This window comes from Excalfactoria chinensis, chromosome 1 (genome assembly GCF_039878825.1).
Source record: "Excalfactoria chinensis isolate bCotChi1 chromosome 1, bCotChi1.hap2, whole genome shotgun sequence".
NCBI lineage: Eukaryota > Metazoa > Chordata > Aves > Galliformes > Phasianidae > Excalfactoria > Excalfactoria chinensis.
This window is the reverse complement of record NC_092825.1, coordinates 23,431,469-23,453,526: the sequence shown is the minus strand read 5'-3', so window position 1 is coordinate 23,453,526 and position 22,058 is coordinate 23,431,469. Positions and strand designations below refer to the sequence as shown.

Below are 22,058 nucleotides of genomic sequence, written 5' to 3'. Positions count from 1 at the left end.
TGCGGGACCGTTAAATATTCGCATAGTTTTGAAGTGAACCAGTTCAGAAAATCTCTTTTTCTTCAACCCGAAGATGTCCAAGTTTCCACGATCGCTCCCGGGACACTGCGTGGACCATTGTCAGAGGAGGGGGGACTCTACCAACGCCTCTCTCCCGCAGCCCTGCTCAAGTTTTCCATCTCCTCACCCCTTCCCGTCCCCTCTCCCCAGGGGCTCTCCCACACGCGGGCACCGCCGCCACCCGCATCCCAGCAGCGAGGACCCGCTGCCAGGGGACGGCCCGAGCAGGGCAGGGCGGCCCCGGTCGCTGTGGCTGCCGTCGCTGTCTCTGTCGTCGCCGCTGCCCAGGCAGCCGGGGCCGCCCGCTCGCCCGCAGGTCTCCGAGGCCGGGTCGCTTTCCCCTCCCACCGCGGGCCGCTCCCGGGCGCGCTGCGCGATGCCGGGCCGTTCCGCCGCTTGTCATCAGCCCCGGCCCGAGGCGGGGAGCAGCCCCTGGCCGGCCGCCAGCCGCCTCCCTTCCCCTGGCCGGCCGCTCCGCCGAACGGGATCCTCCTGCCTCCGCTCCTCAGAGTTAAAGCGCAGAGCAACCTGCGGCAGCGCCGGGGCAGCATGTCTGGCACCAAATACGTGGACTCGGAGGTAGGGCGGCCCGGGGGATACAGTCGGGCTGCTGCCGGCGCCCGACCCGCGCTCCGCGGCGGGACGGAACGGGACGGGGAGCGGGATTGCGGAGAACGGGACGGGACGGGATGTGACCGGACGGGACGGAGGGCGGGCAGGGGATCGCGGACGGCTCGGCAGCTTCGAGCTGGGCCGGGGCTGCGGGGCGAGGCCACGCGGTGAGGGCGGCAAACCGACGGCGGGACACGCGGGGCGCAGCGCCGGGGGGTCGCTCTGCACCGGCTCCGGAGAAGGGCGCCGAGGCAGAGCAGCCTCTCCGGGAGGGTTGTGAGTTCGGCGGGTGGCAGCGCTCCGAGCCCGACCCGGGCGGCGCGTGGGGGGCGAGCGGGGACGCCTGGCGGCGGCCGTGGGAGCGAGCGTCGCGTCGGGCGCGGGGTGTGGTGAGAGCCCTCCGCACCGTTAAATAGCCCGAGCTGCCGCCCGCCGCTCCGCGCCGCGATCCCCGTGGGACCGGGGCCGCCCCCAGCCCGCCCTGCCTCCTTCCCTCCTTCCATCCTTCCCTCCCTCCCCGCCGGCTCTGCCTCCCGGCCGCTCTCCCTCCCGCAGGGCTTTCTGTACGCGGCGCCCGTCAGGGAACAGGGCAACATCTACAAGCCCAATAACAAGATGATGGCAGACGAGCTGAGCGAGAAGGCGGTGCACGACGTGCACACCAAGGAGATCGACCTGGTCAACCGCGACCCCAAGCATCTCAACGACGACGTGGTGAAGGTGAGGGGCCGGGACGGGAGGACCGCTTCTCTCCACCTGCTGCGGGAGGGAGGGAGCAGCTCGCGATTTCTTTTCAGCGTTGAAGCGAGAGGGGAGGCTCTGAGCCCGGCTGCCCCGAGCCGTGTGCCCAAGGCTGCGGACCCCGAGCGGGCGGCTCCAGCCAGGCTGAGCCGCGGGATGGGTCGCCCTTGGCCAAGCGTCTGCAGAGGTGCTTTGGGTTCGTTTGCTTGGTTTGGTCTGTGTTCGTTTCCGTGCAGTTTTTCCCTCTGTCGGGAAGTGAGTAAAGGAAACCAGGCAAAACCGGACGGTGTCCCTTTCTAGAGTTTTTCTTCTGGTTTTTAACTCACTTGGACATTTCTGACAAATCTGGAGTGGACATTTTTGCTTATACTCGCTTTGGTCAGAAAAATCATGAGGCTGAGTTTTCTCTTAGCGGGAGAATTTTATGCTGTTTGTGTGAAAACAGGGACACTGGCACCTGAGCTTGCCAGGACCCAGCAAAGCCAAGGGCTGCCCAGTCAGCTGCAGTGAGTGAGAAAGCCACGGGGGTGCTTAGTGCCAAGCATGGGCTCCCTGAGCACTGGGGCCATAGAGCAGGAAGACCTGGTCTTATAAAAAGATGAATGTTATATTGTTTCTGTGGAGCTAAAAAGATTGGAATACAGTTCCTAAATGTATGTCAGGAGCATGATTTGTGCCATGTGCGGACAACGCAGAAAGGTCTTGAGTAACCGCAAATCCCACTGACTTCTAAAGCGCTTAGAGGTGCTGAGTATGACTGGCCATGCTGCTGGATCAAGAATTGGAATTTGGGCTGTCTATTTTAAGAGAGTCATTGTCCAAGATCTAGAAAGAAAAGGGATGAAGTTTCCACTTGCTTAGGGGGAAAATAATCATCTGTGCCACTGCCTAGTGGTACAGAACTTCCATTAAAGTGCTTGCTGTTAGGAAGGAGGGAACCATCCTTTTATCTGCTACCCAGCAGCTGGGTAGCAGGAATGTAGGAGCTGGAGAACAAGGCTTCCTCGTGGCTCATTGCGTACATCAACAGAAGGAGTCCCCAAAGCAACCAGACCTTCCAAGGATGAGTCACAGCCCCCAGGCAGGCCGGAATTTGAGTGTCCAGACTTAGCCTGGGGGATAAAGATCCTGCTGGGACAAGATGCAGGCTGCTGGTGGAAAAAACTCCTAATGGACAAAAAAGAAGTGGCATGCAGAGCCTGTCCTGCTTTCTCTGCCTCTTCCAGGAACAATGATTAAGAAAGTTAGCTTGGTAGATTCAATAATCCAAAAGACTTTTAAAGAATAAGAATTGTAGGAATGGAAAAATCAAGCTTTTCAGTATGTCCCTCCAAGATAGCTGTGGACCGTCATATGTGTTCATTGAGAACCAGCAAGTGGCCACAATAGTGGTACCATGTCTTGAATCCATGAGCTCCTGGTAGTGCACAGAAGCACATGGAGACACTGTGATGTACCAGAATGAATGTAAACCACACAGTATCCATTTTGCATTCTAAAAGCAGCAGCATTTTTGTTTTGGTTTGTTTTGTTTTTTTCAAAGTGGACATCTCAAAGCAACTTTTTCCCATCTTGTCACAAGGATGAATAAGAATCACTTTGATTTATCGTAAGCATTTTGTATCTAGACCCAACCCTAGCAATACAGAAAGGAATTTTGCTACACTTTGAATTTGTTTGAATACTTCTTTTAGGTTCAGCTCAGAAGTAGCTGCAAAGTTTAGATCTAGTTCCTAGGGGGCAGGCTCTGACTGAGGAGAAGGCAAAGATTCAGTTCCTGCCTCAGCCACCAGTCTATGACCTCTTCCATTATGTTATCTAGAGAGTGTAAAAGATGCACCTGAGTAACAGGTGTCTTGGGTACTGGAAGACAGAAGAAATCATTCAGGTTTTTCTTTTAAGGCCTGAAGCATGCCCCAGATTTAACTCAGTTTTGTGTAAGGCCATTGCCTTTTTCTAGATCCAGAGCCTTCTGCTTTGTAATCAGAGTTTAATGCATTTCTTGCCACTTGACTATGAGACACAATAGCATGGAAAATAGGGACAAACCAGTCAACCATGAAATAGAAATGATTAGACAGAGAATGAGGAATCTGCCCTGTAAGCAGCTCTCTAAAAGGCCTCAGTGTTGGCTGCATTCAAATACTTCCCATAGCACATTTTAAAAATAACACTTGCTTGTAAGAAGCAGTGCATGTTCCCTTGGAGTGCAACACTGAGCATCTGCAGCTTTGTCCACAGCAGATAAATGGGGCAGGCAGCAGCAGGGCGACAATCCATGCAAAAGAGAGAGAGAGACCTGATCCAGATCCTTTAAAACTGAATTAAAACATTAAATTTTTATTAAATAAATAATACCAAGTGGATACTAAATGCTGTGTCAGGTTTCTAGAAAGGTGGGGCAGGCAACTGACTCCGTATTCAGAAAGGGATGAAAATGAGGCTTTACTGACCTTGTGGTGTGAAAGCTGAGGTCCACAGTCAAAGTTGTTGGCAGCTCCATGCAGGAGGAAGCACAGTCTAGTAAAACCACCAGAGTTTCCTTCCTGTTCTAATTCCTTCAGCAGGGAGCGGAAAGGAAGGAGTTTCTTCCTCATATGGCTGCCCTCATGCGTCACCTTGGGATGCCAACAATGTGCAGCATGGTCCCATTCTCTGAGGCACCAGCTTCTGGGGTTGTCTGTCAAACAAAGCAAAACAGGAATTCAGCAAGGGAGAAGTAGCCTCTGTGAACCTGGGAACTCTCTGAGAGGCATTTTGATGATTATACAGCTATTTCCCTCAAAGTTATATCTATTTCGTATGGCAGATTCCACTCTAGACTTCTATTCCACAGCTTATGTTTATGTGCATTGAGATGGAGCCAGCAGAATAGAAATATTATTCGTTTATGTTTTTGTTTTTGTTTTTGTTTTTGTTTTTCTCTCGTTTATCATTCCCTCCCCCATTGATCTAGGCCTCACATGAAGTTGCCTGAAGTTCTCTTTCACGTCTTGCACAGTCTTTGCTCTTCCTGTTTTCCAGTGCAATATTTGTGTTTTCCAAACTGTGGCTGAAATTGCAGCCTTCCAACTCTTTGCAGTTCAAAGTTTTTCAAAGTATCTGTGGCCAAATCTGCAGAGTTTGTTGAATTAGGTGGAAACATAGGAGGCTGCTTTCCTGCAGCCCTTGGAGAGGCTGGTGTATGCTTTTCAGCGCTTCCTCACTCCTTGCTCAGGATAGGAATGGACCAGGCACCCAACCCAGCAAACTCTACTCCTTCTGGACTAGTGAAGATCCAGCATGTAGTCACATCTGATTACAGTTTTTTCCTGTAGTGTTGTGCTAGGGTACAGCTGTACCATCCAGAACATAATTATTGTTTTGTTTCTGACAAATGGCATCTATCTGCTGCTGTTGTGTAAGCACCTTTTTCTCTGGAAAAAAAAAATAAAAATAAAAAATTTAAAAAATCCAGAACTTGGCTACAGATGTAGCAATGTGGAACTTTTGTATCAAGTTTTAAACAGCCCTGTGCCTGCCTTCTTTCTTAAAGCCAATGCAGTTAAGGGCAGCTTTGCTCACTGCAAGGCTGGGTTTGGAATTTTTAGTCAGATCTTGACAAATACCACAACACCATGATGTAGGCATTAGCGAGCACAGTGCTGCTCAGCCATTGGGAGCCATGCTTAAAGCAATTTATGATTTCTGCAATTTTCTAATAAAGTAAAAATAATTAAAAAATAATAATATTAATGCAATTTTATTTACCTAATCCTTCACAGATGTGGTCACTCACTGTTGTGCTGAGCACAGTGCTCAGAAAACCAACTAGGCCGCACATCACACATCCAGGCCTGGGAGCCTACTGGAAGGAAAGTGGGTGCTGTTCCCACTGTGTTTGCTGAGGTAGGAAGGGTAAGGTGCTGAGGGCTGTCTCTGGTGTGACAGCATGGAGAACAGAGCTCTGGCCCTTCAGACAGATGAGCAGTCTTTAGAGGAAGATTGACGTCACGTTGTGTAGGACTAACCACAGAATAAGATGAGTGGTTCTCTCAGAGTGTGTGCCTCTCTCCATTTGGTGATAAGTGCAGCTGCAGCATGTCACAGATGCATTCAAAGGAGATGAAACTTTGCACCATTACTAATGGCCAACTGTGGGTTTCAGATTTTAAAATGCAGCACTATTCCAGCGTTTTGTTATCTGCATGATACAATTCTGTTCCAACTATTCCCTCCAAGGCTAGTGTAGGATTCAGAGATTAAAGCTCAAGTTGTTACAAAGGCCAGTCTGTGGGGGGACTGAGCGAGGGCTGAGAATTCTGAAATGGATTACTTGCACAGGAACTACAAGTTTCCAGATTGTAACACACCGAATTTTTGTATATCCATAATATTACAGATAGCGATTGAATGAATTTGTTCTAATCAAGTCTCAAATCCCAAACAAAAGTGTTTGTCTTTGAGATTATAGTATTATTAAAGCCTTGTGCATTGCCTTCTTATCAGGATGAACATGACTTGTAACTCCATAGGAAAATGTTCACTTGATGACAATGAGGAAAGAGCCAACTATTCAACATAGGTGTTCCTTTTGTTAGAATTTATTATACACTACCTCAGATTCAGAGAAGACAAATATTTTCTTTCTGTCAGATGCAACACAATCCAGATTATATGGTAGAAAATGTAAGAAGAATTTGAATTCGTTTTAGAATTTCTAACACAATATATGGGTAGAAATACTATCTCCATTGCAGAAAGTAAGGGTGTCTAATACTGACAAAAGTACTGAAATCTAAAACTCTCCAGTGGGAACAGGGAAAATGTGTGTGATAAAGTGGCTTTTCCATGAGATCCCCAATGAGAATTTGATCTTTGGTGTATTTTAAGCAACAGAGAGAAAAATATATATATAAATGAATGTGGATGAATCAATATAATTTGAGATGTTTGGAAAGCAGAAGAGAAATACAGCTCTAAACTAAAGTTTCTGTTTCCCACTGTCCTCAAATATCTTTGTAATAAATAAGTGGGATGAAATCTATATCAGCAAGTGACTTTTTTGAGCTATTTGATCTAGAACTGCCATTTACCTTTTCCATACATTTTTAATTTTAAAAAAATTAATAATAATAATAATAATAATAATAAAGTAGAACTAAAGAGATTTTATTTCCTACTTTGAAGAGAAGTTATTGCATTAAATTTATTTGATTGCTTGGGGGAGGGGGGGGGGGGAAGGGTTAACCCTGCCAGTATCTTTAATTTTTCTAGGAAATTTCTTATGAAAATACTTTTGAATAGTTTCAAAACTAACCTCTAATCTTATGCTGTATTATTCTTGTCAAAATTATGTCATCAGTTTAGTATTTAAAAGGACATCTCAGTACCACTATGCCCACTCTAGTGAATACATCAGCTGAAGTTCGCACCCTGTTTTATTCATGATAGTCAAGGAGTTATGTTATAGATGCTAGTGGAACTGTTCAATGAGGCATGCCTATATTCTACTCACCTGACTCATGCACTTCCATTTCAAATAAATGGGAACTGTTAAACTCAGCTTCTCAAATGGGAAATGAGAAGATGATACCACTGCAGCTAAAGGTGGAAATATCACATTCCCTGTCCAAAATCCTGCTGTGCTGAACGTAACTCAGAGTTTCCAAGAAGCCAAGGGAGCCCCATTAAAGGGCTGCAGCACTTCCTCTGTAAGCTCTAAAACACCTCAGAACTGAAACAGATACTCTAGAAACATATTCACATTTCCCTCAAGATCAAGTTAATGTCTCCTGTAGGCTTCAGTCTCAAAGTCTCCTATCATTTTAGGAAATCCAGTTTCATTTATCTCTTTTCCAGTGCAGTTTATGATAAGACTTTAACTGTAGATCAGTGAAATCTTGATCTTTATGAAATAGTAAATAAATAAATAGTTGCCTCATAATGAAGAGTCAGTAACTTAAGATCTTCCAGTACAAAGAGAATGTTCTAACAGAAGAAATGCAGAGGCCAGTCTCTTTGGCGGTAACACAGAGTTAGCTGGGCACACTGCATGCTCACTGTCAGCAGTGAGCAATCCAGACAGAAATGAGGGAAGTGAACAGGTCACAAAGATGCGCTAAAATAATTGCAGCAATTAACAAGAATGTGTATATGCATAGTATATAGTATGTATAGTTAAGAGTCTTCTCGCATTAGACCCCCTTAAAAATGAGAAAAAGGAAAAAAAAACAGTCCTAGAGCTAAGCACCCTAATGCAGGTGCCCGTCTCTCTCCATGTGCCTCTAAGAAGTCTGAGGTCACTATAGTTCCATTTCCCATTAGTGTCCATAGGAGGACTGAAGCTAGAGCATGCTCTAAAAAAGCTTAAAGCAATTTATTAACATCAGGTCTGTGAAACCACCAACACAAAGCAACATAATCATTTAAAAATTTGTTTGGAGGATACCTGTTCTTTTATTATTGTTTCTGAATCCTGGTTAAATCCAGATCCCAGAAGAATAAATAGAAGAGCTCTCATTATTTTTAGTATCATCCAAATTCCACCTTGCTGTTCATATTGATGTGTGTGCATTCTTAAACATACTAGCAAGAACAAACATATGAACATGCACATACACAGAGACATATCAGAGTTCTTTACTAAAGTAGCAGCATCAAATGAGGTGAAACTGTGCAACATGAAACAAATAATAAAATGAAGAAAGCTTTGTAAAAATTCAGTTTGTGGAAAATTGCAACCACCTCCAAGCAGCTCAGTTTCCAGGGATGAAAACAGCCACTTTGTTTTCTAACTGCTCACTGACAGCACTAAACTGTTTTCTATGGAACTGACTGATGTGATATCCCCACCTGCACAGGAAGCTTAACTGTGTTTCAGTGGAATACAGATGTCTCCTTGAAGCTGCTGTTCTTTCCTTCTGCTGGACTATACTAAGAAGCACAGGCAAGTGAGGTCTCGAGGATGCCCCCTTGCTTCAGTGCTGACCCTCTGCCACAGCAACATTTTTACCATGAATACTTCCATGGATTTAGATGGGCCTGTCTGCTAAGACAGAGCCCATCACAAGGGCTTTCTTAGTATGTAATCAGTAATTCAGCATGGTCAGAGCTTGTTCTCTTGGTAATTATTACCAAATTTTGGCAGTTGTCATCGATTTTCAGGTTGTGAAATGGTGATCTTGCAGTCATGACTCTTTTCTAAGTCATGGCATTATATTAAGTTGCTCGCAGTCCAAATGAATATTTCTTACTTACCTCAAAGAACAAAGTACTTCCACTACTCAGTAGCGGTCATTCCTGACAGGAAATGGTTTTCTTTTCTAGTCAGTAGAGCGTAATCCTTCAATCCTTCAGTCCTTCAATTCTGTTTTCCAACACGAGTATCCTTGTCTGTTAAAACATGCTTTGCTTTTTCAGCATTCTCTGTAGCATTCAGGAAAGTTGCACTCTCTCCACCAAGAGATCCACAGGCAGAACGCTCAGTTCTTGCACTGTGATGGAAAATAGACACAAGGAGAAAGGAAATGTAACAAAATCTCATTGGTCAGTTTGAACACCTAATGATGGTCACATGGAACCTGCCTCATTCCTGGATACAGCTGGATGCTCATGTTGTCACCGTGCCATAAAGTATTTTTTGTGACACACCCGGCAGCATCTAGTAAAATGTTATTGAGCTGTATGTTTTCAGGCACAAGGTACCAGCTTCTTTACACAACGCAGGTAAATGTTTGCCAGGTGTATGCCGCTGAAAAGGTGAACTTTTTTAAGGATTAAACAAGTGATACATGTATGTAAATTATTCATCAAAGACTCAGCTTTCAGTCTGGCTTGGCTACAGCCCTTGTCTGGCACAGCATTTAAGCATATTGACATCAGCGAGACAGTTGCCATTTTTTGGGTTGTGTAAGTGGTTTGCCCAATTGGAGATATCAGTGATCAATCAGAAGAGATGCAATAAGGACTCTGGTGCCTTTTCACTGTCTCCAAAAGATATTGATGGCACTCAGAAACACCGACATGCTGAGCTCCTGGTTGAGTTCCTCCCCAGAGGTGCCTGTCTGTGCAGGCTGTGTGGTAGGAGCACAGCAGCAGCACACAGACACTGCACACAGCAATTTGAGTCATTGTAGTTACGCTCACAGAAATGTGGCTTAGGCCAAAGCCTCCACGAAATGCTGCTGGCCTTAATATATGTGTATATATTTCTGATAGACCCAGCACAGTAAATTTCAATGAAATTGATACCTCAAAGAACAAATTTTGAGGAGAAGTGTAATTGTTATGTGGGCAGTTAGAGGATGTGGTTTGACACACCTTTACATTTTGATTCATAGGGACCAACACGACAAGGTCATCTATTTTCATATGTAATAGCTATTTTCCTATATAAGGCATATATTCTCGACTCAGCTGTTGGGATTTTTGTTGATTGGTTGTTCATTGTTTTTTTTGGTTGGTTGGTTGCTGTGTTTCTTAGAAAAGCAATAAATTCACAATGTTACATTTTTTTAATTAATAGGTATTTGCTGTAAACAGGCTTTGAAAACAAAGAAAATTTTCCATACCATTTCCCTTTATTGTAAATAAGTCTCTTTAAGAATCAAAGGAGATTCCTTAATTTCCTGATAGAAGTTTAATAAACACATGTAGAGCAAAAGAAGCTATAATAATTCTCACAGCAGAATCAGACAAAAGCTTCAAATAATGTAAAAAGTGGCTTTACCAAACTGAATAGTAGGAAACAAAGAATAGCTGAAGTCAGGAAGTGTATTGTAGGCATGGAACAGAAGTTAATAGCATTTAATAGCTCTGGGTGAAGCAGGCGGCTGTTGTGAATTATTAGCGTCCTGTGAAGGGCTGCAACAAATTTCCTTTGCTTCTGCCCTTGTCACAAGTGAACGTGCCTGTATTTTCATTACCCTGGCAAATAACTCACAGTTATTCCACATCACACCCTATACACTGAGTATGTAATCTTCAGGGCAGGACCTATGGCTAACCTAAGTATGTCTTCATGTAAATGAAACAGAATCCATCACAGGTTTACACATACTTGATGCTTTGGTAAAAGTGGAGTTGTGAAAATACCCTAAATGAATGTATCTTATCCTTGTGAGCCAGTTAGGTCCATTTCCAGAAATCCGCAGAGAACCGCAAAGTGTCTGTCTTCCCTAGAATCCCATTTCTGGCCACCACTCTTTCTCCTGTCACTCCTATTTTTACTTTACTTAGTTCATTTGGACTCCCATTATCAGCCTGATGACACTCATCCTGATGACACCAGCTGAGTGCTGCTGGACTGGAATACAGAGGAGAATGATAGAAGAGGCTGAGGATGGTGTAACTGAAAGAATTATAACCCTTAGCAAAACAAAGCTCATCTATCTACCTATTCTTTATGTTGCTTCTGCAGAATGGGCCTCTGTGAGATAAAAGCAGGATCTTTCATGGGAATGGCTCAGTGCAGGAAGAATCTGGGTGATGTCCGAATTCCTGTAGTGCGAGGAGTTATCTATACTGCCCAAATGGTGAAACAACTGGAATCATTCCCAGCCAGGAATTCATTTGTGATCTGCTAGCAGCTGAGATGCAGAAGAACCCAGCTTACCTCAACTCACTGCCTGCCTTGGTTTAGGCTCCATGTTGTTTAGAGTAAGCCTAATTTTGGACAGTACTGCATTTCCATTGTAGCTGGACACTCTTGACACATATATAATTTCATAAGATTATTGTGGTCCGTAGACAGACAACGGATGCACTTTAATGCTGTGCTTATCTGAGAGCTTTTTAGAGCTGCCAGGCTGCCTTTCTGTCTATTCACTCTTCAGTTCAGTTTGATAGCTCCCTGATTCAAAGTGGAGCACTGGGGAACATGGAACTTGAGGAATGACAAAATGGAAAATGTGCAGTAGTGACACATTGGGTATAGCTCTTGTGACACCATCTATATGCATTGGTAGAAATGTCGATAACACTGTTAAAATTACTCTGGGAATGTACTCCACCATCTCTCCATGACTGTTGGTGGCATGAATGCACTGTTATTACTGTCTCACAGACAGATTGATTCCCAAGTACTTTTAGGACAACTGTGTCTGACTTGAGTTCAGAAACCCTGGCCAAGGATATATCATGAATGTTCTAATATTAGCATCAACTCCTGGAATGAGGACAGTGCACTCCATCTGGAAATGTGTTGTGATCTGATTCTTTTGTTGGCTCCCCAGCATTAACTCTCTGAACATCTTGAGGTACGCAGCAGACTAAAACCGTCTGCTTTTGAGAATCACTATCATAGAAAGTTTACTGTATGATCTGAAAACCGTTGAGTTTTTCAGCTTCCATTTTTCAGTGTTCACTATAATTAATTATTTAAAATGAATCAAATTACAGGCAGTCTTACTATTCATTTGCAAAGCTCTATGAGATTTACATTAACTTATCGTTTCTTTTTACATGTCAAAAACATGCTTTGCAGATAAAAGTAGGTCCCACTTAGCTGAACACATAACCATGAAGAAGCTGACAGAGCTCTGTGCAAAGCTGCTTTCCTGGTAATTTAGCATTTCCCTTATCAGCTAGCTGAAAATAAGCAAGATAGGCTCTGCCGTATTGAGCTAAATAAAAAAGATGTTAGGCACAACCCTGAGTAGCCCTTGATGCACTGAACTGCTGTTTGCCAGCTATGTTCACACACTGTCTCTGCCAGTTACCACAGCATCAGCTGGTGGGAAGCACACAATAAATTACCAGTTTTGGAATATGAGGGCTATGTGAAACTTATGAGAAAAAATGAAGACTTCATGTAGTATCATTTTCTGAGAGTCTACTTTCTATTGCTCAGGTCATCTTCCTTTTTTTGTCATCATCTGCATGTTGTTATCTGGTTTCAAGGCTAATGTTGCTAATAAGCCAAGAGCACCCATTTGCCTTGAAAATGAGGAACCCTGTGATATAATGCTTTAGAATAGCTGCAGAAACAGATACAGTACAAATGCTTGCTGGCATATTTCAAAAAGTAAATAAAATCAAGCATGCATTTCCAGCACGTGCACTCAGTTGGATAAGATTGATTTCAGTGAATAATATGCAGTTCTTGCAAACCTTTTTTTTTTCTTTTTGAGAATTGATCCGAGACAATTGGATACCATCGTCAGGAGTTAATATTGACTTCTCTATACAGATATCTACAACATTTTCTTCCTCTTTCTGTTATAATGCAACCCTAAAATCCAGTAATTTATACAAGGACATGTGATTGTTTCATTTGATGCATGAGATCACAATACATCTTGGAAGGTTTCTTGCTTTGGATGGCAGCTAACTTCTAATGACCAATTCCTATAAGTATTTTATGGCCAATGTACTTCATAAAGCTAATACCGTGTCACTTATGTAGTCCCCAGATGTGAACTTTTCTATCGAATCAGGCCACAATGAAAATATAGAACACATGGTCTGTAAAGCTCATCCCAGAATCAGAGTTATTTCTACCAGAGCTTCAGTGTTGCCCACTCTGAAATTCCAGAGCCCAAATAATTTCAGATTTCCCATCTTCATTCAGCAGTTAAAATTACTGTGTTCAGTTGCAGAAATTCCAGATAGACTTTAATGTCTGCATGCCTTTACAGAGAAATGCATGGAGCTGCGGTGTGTTTGTTGGCTACTCAGCCAATGCAGATCCCGCTCTTGATTTCCATAGAGATACACAGAGTTTCAATCCAAATGCTATCTTTTGGTGCGATGATGATTCCCATCCAGAAGAACCACATACCACTTTCAAATCACTAAAGCCTCATTAAGATAAAGCAGCAGATAAAGAAGGTTTATAGTTTACCTGATTCCTGGAGAGGTGCACTGGCCTGAGCAGACGTAGTGACACTGAGACCCAGTAACAAGCTGAGTTAAACCTGCATGACACTAGGCATTCAAGATGTTTGATATCACAGCTGATTCAGAAATGGCTTGGGTTGGAAGGGACCTCAAGGATCATGAAGCTCCAACTCCTCTGCAGCAAGCAGGGCCACCAACCTCTCCTTTCAATATTAGACCAGGCTGCCCAGGGCCCCATCCAACCTGGCCTTGAACACTTCCTGGGATGGGGCATCCACAGCCTCCCTGGGCAGCCTCTTCCAGCACCTCACTGCACTCTTGGTAAAGAACTTTCCCTTGATATCCAACCTGAATCTTCCCTCCCTCAACTTAAAACCATTTCCCCTTCTCCTGCCATTATCTACCTTTGCAAAGAATTTACTCCCCTCCTGTTTGTAGGCTCGCTTTAGGTACTGGAAGGCTGCAGTGAAGTCACCCTGCAGCCTTCTTTTTGCCAGGCTGAACAAGCCCACCTCCCTCAGCCTGTCTTCAGAGAGGAGGTGCTCCAGCCCCCTGATCATCTTTGTAGCCCTCCTCTGGACCCTCTCCAACAGCTCCCTAATGAAGAACTCAATTGAATTCATGTGAAGACTCAGAGAAAGGGAGAAGGTTTTTTTTCAACTTCAGTCTGTATTTAATCAAACTTATTTTGAGCTTTTTCCTACAGCATAGGTGATACACTGAGTATATTCATATTCATGTCCCTCCAACATGCTAAGGTCCTGTTGCCTGACTTCCTGAGACCTCTGGCCCATATCTTCACTTATGGAAGCAGTATCATTGGACACTGGGATTCAGTCCCAGGAATGCATTTTCTTTTTTTCTTCCATCTAAGTTAAACAATCATTTCATTTCTTAGAGAGGTATAACTTGATGTTCTTTTTCCTGTTGTATGCAGCACCTATGCAATCTGTTGCACTGCCTAAATTAAATATCCTGTATGGTGGGTTATATCAAACCCGTTTGTGTGACACGGAGCCGAACTGTCATCATAATTCTGTTAATTTTCTAATAGAAATGTTATGACAATTAGGCTTCCTGAAAAGCTCAATATTTCAACAGAGCGTAGTAAAATATGCACGTTGGAATGTACTGCTTCCTTAGATGACTTTGCGAACAGTTTATAAATAATATTCAAAACTATGAGATATGTGGAAGAGTGTGTTCCTTCTAAATATTAATACGTTATCCTGACTATGTCTTCCACTAACAGTGTTATCATGTAAACAGAGCAGGTTAGAACAAAATGGCTCTCATGTGAAGAGCCTTCTTACGCTTAATAAAATTGAAGGCTCCCTCACTCTTTTACAATAAAGAGAAGTTCCATCTTAGGCAGATCTAAATCCAGCACGTTGTTTTTCAGCCAATCAACAGCTATCTATGCCTATTTCAAAGTATATTTAGATGTCCTCAACATTTGTTCGCTGTCAAAATTCAGCAATACTATATAAGGGAAGGTGGAAAAAGTCAGACAAATAAAACACATTTTATTGATGTGTTAAATGTCAAAGCAGTGTCTGCATTTGTTCCACTTATAAAGATGTGAGATGGTGAAAAGCTAGACAAAGAAAACATAATGTTTCTATCACCTTTTCATGTCTTAAGTAGAGTTAAGGGCATTCCTTACCCTTAAGGCTTCAGGAGAAGTGGACAAAATATTCAGTTCTTTGGATAGCTCTTCTCCATCTAAAAGTTAGATGTCTATCATTGATCTAATCATTAAGTGTCACTTATAATCAGTGGGGGAAAAAAAAAGACATGACTTACTCGTGGCTTAGATGATATTTTAAAGTGGGTTAACTCATATTGGGATGTAAGGAGCTTCAATGTTTGTTGCAGGCGATCATTGCTTTTGAGGTGGGGGCTTTCTGGGCTCCACACTTGATGAGGATGTTTGACTGACCTGATTTTTGTGTTCTTTGCTGCAGATTGATTTTGAAGATGTGATTGCTGAGCCAGAAGGAACACACAGCTTTGATGGGATTTGGAAGGCCAGTTTTACCACTTTCACTGTAACAAAATACTGGTTTTATCGCTTGCTGTCAGCAATCTTTGGCATTCCCATGGCACTCATCTGGGGCATCTACTTTGCTATCTTGTCATTCCTGCACATCTGGGCGGTGGTGCCGTGCATCAGGAGCTACCTGATTGAGATCCAGTGCATTAGCCGTGTCTATTCTATCTGCATCCACACATTCTGCGACCCACTGTTTGAGGCTATGGGCAAGGTGTTCAGCAGCATCCGAGCCACAGTACGGAAAGAGATTTGAGGGACATTTCAAAAAGCACCATAAGCCTGGAGAAGGGGTGGGAGTTTTGTGTTGTTTGGGGTGTTTTGGTGCCAGTTTCACATTTCCCACAGCAACATTCAGCAACTGGTGGATATACTGGCCCAAAACAAAAAATCACTTGCTCAGTTTCCTTTTTTACTACGTATTCATACTGGACTACTTGCCTATTGTGTTTTCTTTTTTCAGTCTGTATTTCAAACTAACCTTACATGGCTATTCCTCCATGACAGCTGCGTATCATTTTGCTGGCTGTTCAATTCAGAGACTGAAATGTTGTTGGATGCCTTTTTATCTCACTGTTCATTCCTTGTAAGATAAATCCACAGAGTTACCAAAGAATGACAAAAATGCTTTCCAGTGCTGTAATGCCATTCATTTTATTGTGGCCAAAGAGTGAAGAGCTGCTGCAGCAGAATAAACATGACAAGCTGGCAGGTTTTAGCAGAATGTTCTTTTTCAATTGTGTAGTCAGTTGACTACAGCAATTTGCAATCATGGTCAGGTATGGTGTACTATGAATACATTGGTTAAGTAAACAATGTGCTTAATTAATGAATGTCCTGAAAAACTAACATTTCATCAGGTTGGAGACACTGACATGTGAAAGCTTTGCTCATCCATAAAAAGGCTTCTGTTAGTGCCTTTGTATCTCATTCTTTCTTGGAAGTTTGCAGCCAGTTGTAGCTCAACCTTCACTAAAATGTGAGAGGTGAAGTTGAAAACTAAAACTGGTCATTATGGAAACGTTTTCCTGACTGTGACTTATGACACATCCTTTAGCTAGCATTTAGGTGTTTATCTCGTGGGCTTCATTTTTTTTTTCCAGAGTATTCATATAAAAGCATGCCAGAGATAACCCTGAGTTACAAGAAACATGAAGGTGTGCCAAACACAAGCCACAAAATGCCAAGGAGGGGCTGCCTCTGAAGGAAACTTTCCGATGAGCTTTAAAAAACTTTCCTATCAGCAGAAGTCAGCACGCCACTAGCACACATTATTTTCCGAAGAACTGATGCTTTGCTGAATCTAAATTAATCCATCATGAGAGATGGTTTAGAAACTTTACATTGTGGATTAGTCTGTTTTCAGCTGTGCTGCAACATCAGGAAGTCTTAAATGGAGGGTGTTGTGTCAAGCTTGCCTATGTAGCAAGGTTCAAGATCTTCAAGGCAAAGTCCTTGCTACACGTTCTGATGCTGTGACCTACAGGAGCTTTTAGCCCTCATGATAGTACTGTGTTGAGAGATACGGCCTGTATCCTCATGTGGTTTGCGTGAAGCTTTTGTAAAAAGAGTTGTGAGGCTGATCTGCTTTATTGTAACCAGCCTGGGGCCTGAGCCTGCTCTGGTTGGCATCTACTGCAAACCAGTCCTTGACCTCCAAGAGAACAGGGCTTGGCCCTTGGGATTGAGCACGGAGCTGTCTGGTACACCTGCAGCTTTTTTATCTAGCGCTGATATTTCATCTATTGCTTTGCTTAACACGGGAGTGCCTTCAGTTGCATTTCTGCCGAAGCATTGAAAACTTTAGGAAATGCTGCATTTTTTTAATGGGGCTGGGAGGGAGGAAAAGAGGGAGGGAAGAGGGGAAAAGGTGCACAAAAAGTTACAAAGCTATTAACTACTATTGTTTGCATTAAAAACAGACACTGGTATGGATATAGTTTTATGTTTTTCTATGTACATAATGGAGAGTGTACTATTATAGATTTTTTTTTTCTGTACTGAAACCAAGAAAATTTTAAACAAGATATATTTTATCTTTTTATGAGGAAGATCATTCTGAAGAAAACTTTCCTGATTTACCATATAAACTGTATATCCTGAAAGCTGTCTGTTCACTTAGATTTATTAGTCCCTAATCCAATACATTGCTGATCTGAGACTTTTACATTGTTGTTATATGCTTACAGATATAACGGACACTTTTTTAATTCTGCATGTGCATTAAATAATACAATAAAACAATGTTTAATGGTAGCTACTGTCTGACTTCTTTATCCTTTAAAGTCATGTGAGCAAATCCCATGTCATGAGGAAGAAGAAAACCAATATATCATAATAAAGAAACAGAAAGCAATGCCATTCATTTGTCAAGAAAAAAGCATTCTTGATTTTTGTTTCAAAATCTGGATTTAGAAAGGTTCTTCCCAGCAGAAGATTATGGTTTTTCTCCCAAGTAAATATTTTGTGCTGCTAAAGAAGAAGGCAGTAAAGCAAGCACTGAATAGTGAACCTGAGTATCATCATAGTATCATAGTATCGTGCGAGTTGGAAGGGACCTTAGAGATCATCAAGTCCAACTCCCAAGTTTCGAGCCTCCTGTGTAGCGAAGCGGCACTTCTACCCCTGCACCACAGGGGGGATTCGAACCCGGGCCCTCCGGTGCCACAAGCAGCAGCTCATACCACTGCGCCACTGGGGGCACATGAGTATACTCAACATGAGTATACTCCTGCGGTCCATCCTGCTCTGGATGAGTATACATTAGTATAATTCAATACTTAATGATGATAAATTCCTTTCCATTCTGGTTCCTCAGTTTGCCTACGTGTCAAATCCATGTAGTGAAGTTTACATGTAGAAAATTTTAAGACCCAATAAATAGAAATGTATCTAATACAAATAGATGCTTATCTTTCTTCTTTGTTTCTTTTATGTAAGTCATTCCATAGTTTGGAGTAGATCATTCAAATAGATTCTAGCAGCTTTTCAGAAATGCTGAAAGCCTTTCTTCTGAGTCCAGTGGAAACACAATATTTCTTAATAAAAGTTAATTAGCATAAGCATTAAATGTGTGGAAATGGGGGAATTATAGCTTTTTGTGAGCTGTACACAGACCTAATTTGTATCATGACAGTTCTTTTCTGTTGGGTTACTGCATAATACCAGTCACACCATTGCTTCATAAACAGAAGTCCAATAAAACAGACGATCCCATTTTGGCCTAAAAATCAAATAACCAGATTTTAATGCTCAAATGAGAGACACCAACCTAAGGTATCTGCCATGTATTTTTTCAGTAGCAGGACGGTGTAGTTAATGGTAGTTAATAGCCTGATGGTAGCAACTGGTACACTGGAGTGTACTGCTAACTGGGAGAAAAAGTAAAAGATTTTAAAAGCTTAAAACGTTACAACATTCTTTACACCAGAGAATCAGCTCAGAGAAAACCTAAGAGACCACAGGATCTGTAGTTGTATAACTTTTTGGCAACTACCAGAATGCAGGCGTTCATCTGTGGCTATTACTCATCAAAACATGCAGCCTGCCCATCTCCAGCAAACAGGGCAACAGATGTAGCTTGCCAGATGCAGACACTGCCAGAAATCCTACTTGCAGAAAACCCGAAGTTAAAAAAGAGATGCAGAAACTAAATAGCTGGTGCTAAGAGAAATAAAATGATAATAATAATAATAACAAAAAGGAACAGACATAGCCCAAAGAGAGAATGGTCGGTTGGATGAGACTCGCAGAGTCTTTTATAATCAGGGGAAAAGGAGGAGCCATAAACAGCAGGCACAACTCCTTTTGGCAGTGACAGATGGAGACTGTGGGGAGGTTTAAAAGCAGGGAATGACTCTCCATGCCCTCCTCCAGTTTCTACCTGTTATATTTTGCAAGTACATTCTGATCTAGAAGTGAATCACACTGGAAAGCAAATATGAGCTGTGCAGAGTTAAGCATTAGTAAATACAGCAGTAATCAGGGCAGTAAGATGTCATTAGGATGTGCAAATTTCTTAAGTGTTACTCACCTAGTAGGAAAATGACTTTGGATACAGTCACACAGAGCTAGGTACTGATAAATCAGCTGAAGACTTACCTTGCACTTGTGTACTACCAGACTTACACAACACGAGCCAAGCTGGGTGGACAACTGAGCCTGCAAACTGCTTTCCATCCCTGAGGCTGGGGTACCACCTCAAGCTGCAGGCAGCCATCAGGACACAAGAAAGATTGCATGCAGTCCCAGCGCTCAACTTGAAATATGCTGGTGGGCAACACAGTGTGTGTATTCCCTGCAGACAGCATGCACTGCCTTTGCAGACGACTTATTTTATAGATCAGTTTTATCTCACTGACAGAAATCCTCCAGTGTAGGCAAGGTTTGTTGTAGGACTATAAATAGCTCCATAATTGCAAATGACAACTGAAAAAAAAAAAAGTATGTTAGCTCCTGTATGTTTAGACAAGCACCCTCAAGGTTTGTTCATATTTTGTCAGGTCCTGACTTTTCATCTTCTGGCTTGTGCAGCTTTTTATCTCTTTATTTCATTATGTGTAGACTCTGATTCAGCTGTTACGGGCTTCTGTCAATTCAGCTGTCTTCTTTCAACAAGAGTAGATGTTGTTACTCCCCTATTAGACAGTGATCCAACTATATTTGGAAACAGCTACAATTCTGCCTATTTCATCAAGTGCTGATTTTCTGAAATTGTCCAAGGAATTCCATGAAACAAATATGTCTAGGAACAAAAAGCTGGAGCTGTTTCTGTCAGACTGTAGCAGGATTACTTATTCTGTTCTGCATTTGAGTGTCTTTGAAGCATCTTTTCTGTAGTCACAGTAGAATTTCTATATGAATCCCTAACAAGTACCCTTTGAGGGAAGCCATGCAGCACAGCCCAACCAGATACAACATTCAGCACTAACAGGTTACAGACAGCACTGCCCAGCTCTTCAGCAAGAGACTTTCTGCCACAGAGCTCTTCAAAACAGTTGGGTTTCTCAGTTCATCAATGTATTCCTTCCGGGCTGAGGGACTAATGCTTTTAGTTTGAGACTATACTGTGGTCAGTTGCTGGTGGATAGTCATCCAACATAAAAAAATAATTCTTAGTTGTCTATATCCTGTTAATTCATGGATTAACGAGGTCTGAAACTCATAGCAGCCATGTTGTTGACAGCAATGAAAACAGGGCTCATGCACGGAGGGATTCTTCTCCATATTAGCAAAAGCCTCTGATTTGAAGTCTCACCCATGAGACCCCAGGGAAGCTGAACACTGACTCTGTTGATAAGTAGCATTTGTTACTTACAAGATTGGGCTTGCATAGAGTCAGTGGAAAATAAAAAAGCAATGCTGAATTCATCACATATTTGTATAGCAATGTCTGAAGGCACATACAGTATTTCTTTGCACTAAGCTTTTTACTCAGCTTCACAGCTACAACCGTAATACTTGTCCCAGTTATGGTCCCTCTGAGGTCACTGTGTATTTCAGTTAGCGTTTCTCCCTGTTTGACCAACAGCACTTACACTGCCACAGTGTCCACAAAGTCCTTCATTTTGTGCAGGAATTCCTTCCTGTCGCTGGCTCACACGGAGGTTTGGCTTTACCACACTTGTTTCAGTAGACATATGAGTTCACAAAGCCCTGGTTCTCTTCTCAGAAGCTTTATCTCAAAGTATTATTCTCCCTCTGAAACTACCTCCATGTAAGCTCATCACAAAGTCTGCAGAACGAGGTCTACAATTCTGCAGAAGGCTTGAAGTCCTTGTCCTGATCCCATCTGATCTCTGTTCTTCTCTCCCTATAGTCACAGTGAGCTTCCAGAAAGCCATGTAGACAAATATGATAGAAATAGTACCCAAAAATATTACTCATACTTGCCCAGAGAGATGGTGGATTTTCTCCTCCTTGGAGACATTCAAGGTTAGGCTGGACCTACTGTTGTAATTTGTACTTACTGTAGATGTCCCTGTTCACTGAGGAGTTGGATGAGATGACCTTTAAGGGTCCCTCCCAACTCAAACTATTCTATAATGTTATGATATTATGGCTCTACTTACTTTCCTCCCTGTTCAACACTATTTCAGAGCCTTATCTTAGTTGGAGCTTACATTAATTTTTGTCTCTGTTTACAAACACCATCTAGAAGCAAAAGGCATTTATTCCATTTGCAGGAAGCCTCAACAAAATCAACTCCCAATTACTAGAGAGCCATTGTATTGCTCTGTCCTACTATCTTCCCAAATGTCCATCAGACAATGACATCAGTACAAGACCCAACTCTTTCAGTGTATGATATTACTTGCAGGGGCCCAATGAGCAGTGTGTCAAATGCAGATTTTGAATTGTTCCCAACAGCTCAGCTGTCCTGCTGGGTTACCAGGCACAAATATTGCTGAAAGCAAGTCAAGAAATAACACTTTTATCTTAAGAAATAATGATTTTCCTATCAATCACGGCTATGTGGATGGTTGCAGTCCATATGAGTGGCCGTGTTGATCCCTTTTCATGGCACGCAATATCATGTTCCACTACATATATACAACCAGATGATATTGTAAGGTAGAATGTAAGCCCCCTAGGAGCTTTGTGAAAGAATCAGTGGCTTAATTCTGCATAAGAAATGTAACAGGTGCAAATAATTGGTATAAGGCATATCTGAATATTTCTAAAGACAGCTCAATAGTCTTGAAAAAGGACATGAAGTGGGATAGTTCTCACAGAACAATTCTGTTTCCAGAATAAATATTTACGCACTTCA

At 42.6% G+C, this 22,058-nt stretch overlaps 1 protein-coding gene across 1 annotated transcript; it reads left to right on the top strand.

The window, feature by feature from the left end:
• Nucleotides 1-452: 452 nt before the first annotated feature.
• Nucleotides 453-17,541, top strand: CAV1 (caveolin 1). The gene is made up of 3 exons (XM_072340494.1): nt 453-639; nt 1,228-1,392; nt 15,201-17,541. Exons 1-3 carry the CDS (start codon nt 610-612, stop codon nt 15,540-15,542), a joined length of 537 nt encoding a protein of 178 aa, XP_072196595.1. The 5' UTR covers nt 453-609; the 3' UTR covers nt 15,543-17,541.
• Nucleotides 17,542-22,058: the final 4,517 nt, after the last annotated feature.

Excerpts from the sequence above, each read along its gene's own strand:
- CAV1 (XM_072340494.1), top strand. The coding sequence starts at position 610 with ATGTCTGGCACCAAATACGTGGACTCGGAG. Across the intron at positions 640-1,227 it reads CCAAATACGTGGACTCGGAG|GGCTTTCTGTACGCGGCGCC; the intron begins GTAGGGCGGCCC and ends TCCCTCCCGCAG. Across the intron at positions 1,393-15,200 it reads TCAACGACGACGTGGTGAAG|ATTGATTTTGAAGATGTGAT; the intron begins GTGAGGGGCCGG and ends TCTTTGCTGCAG.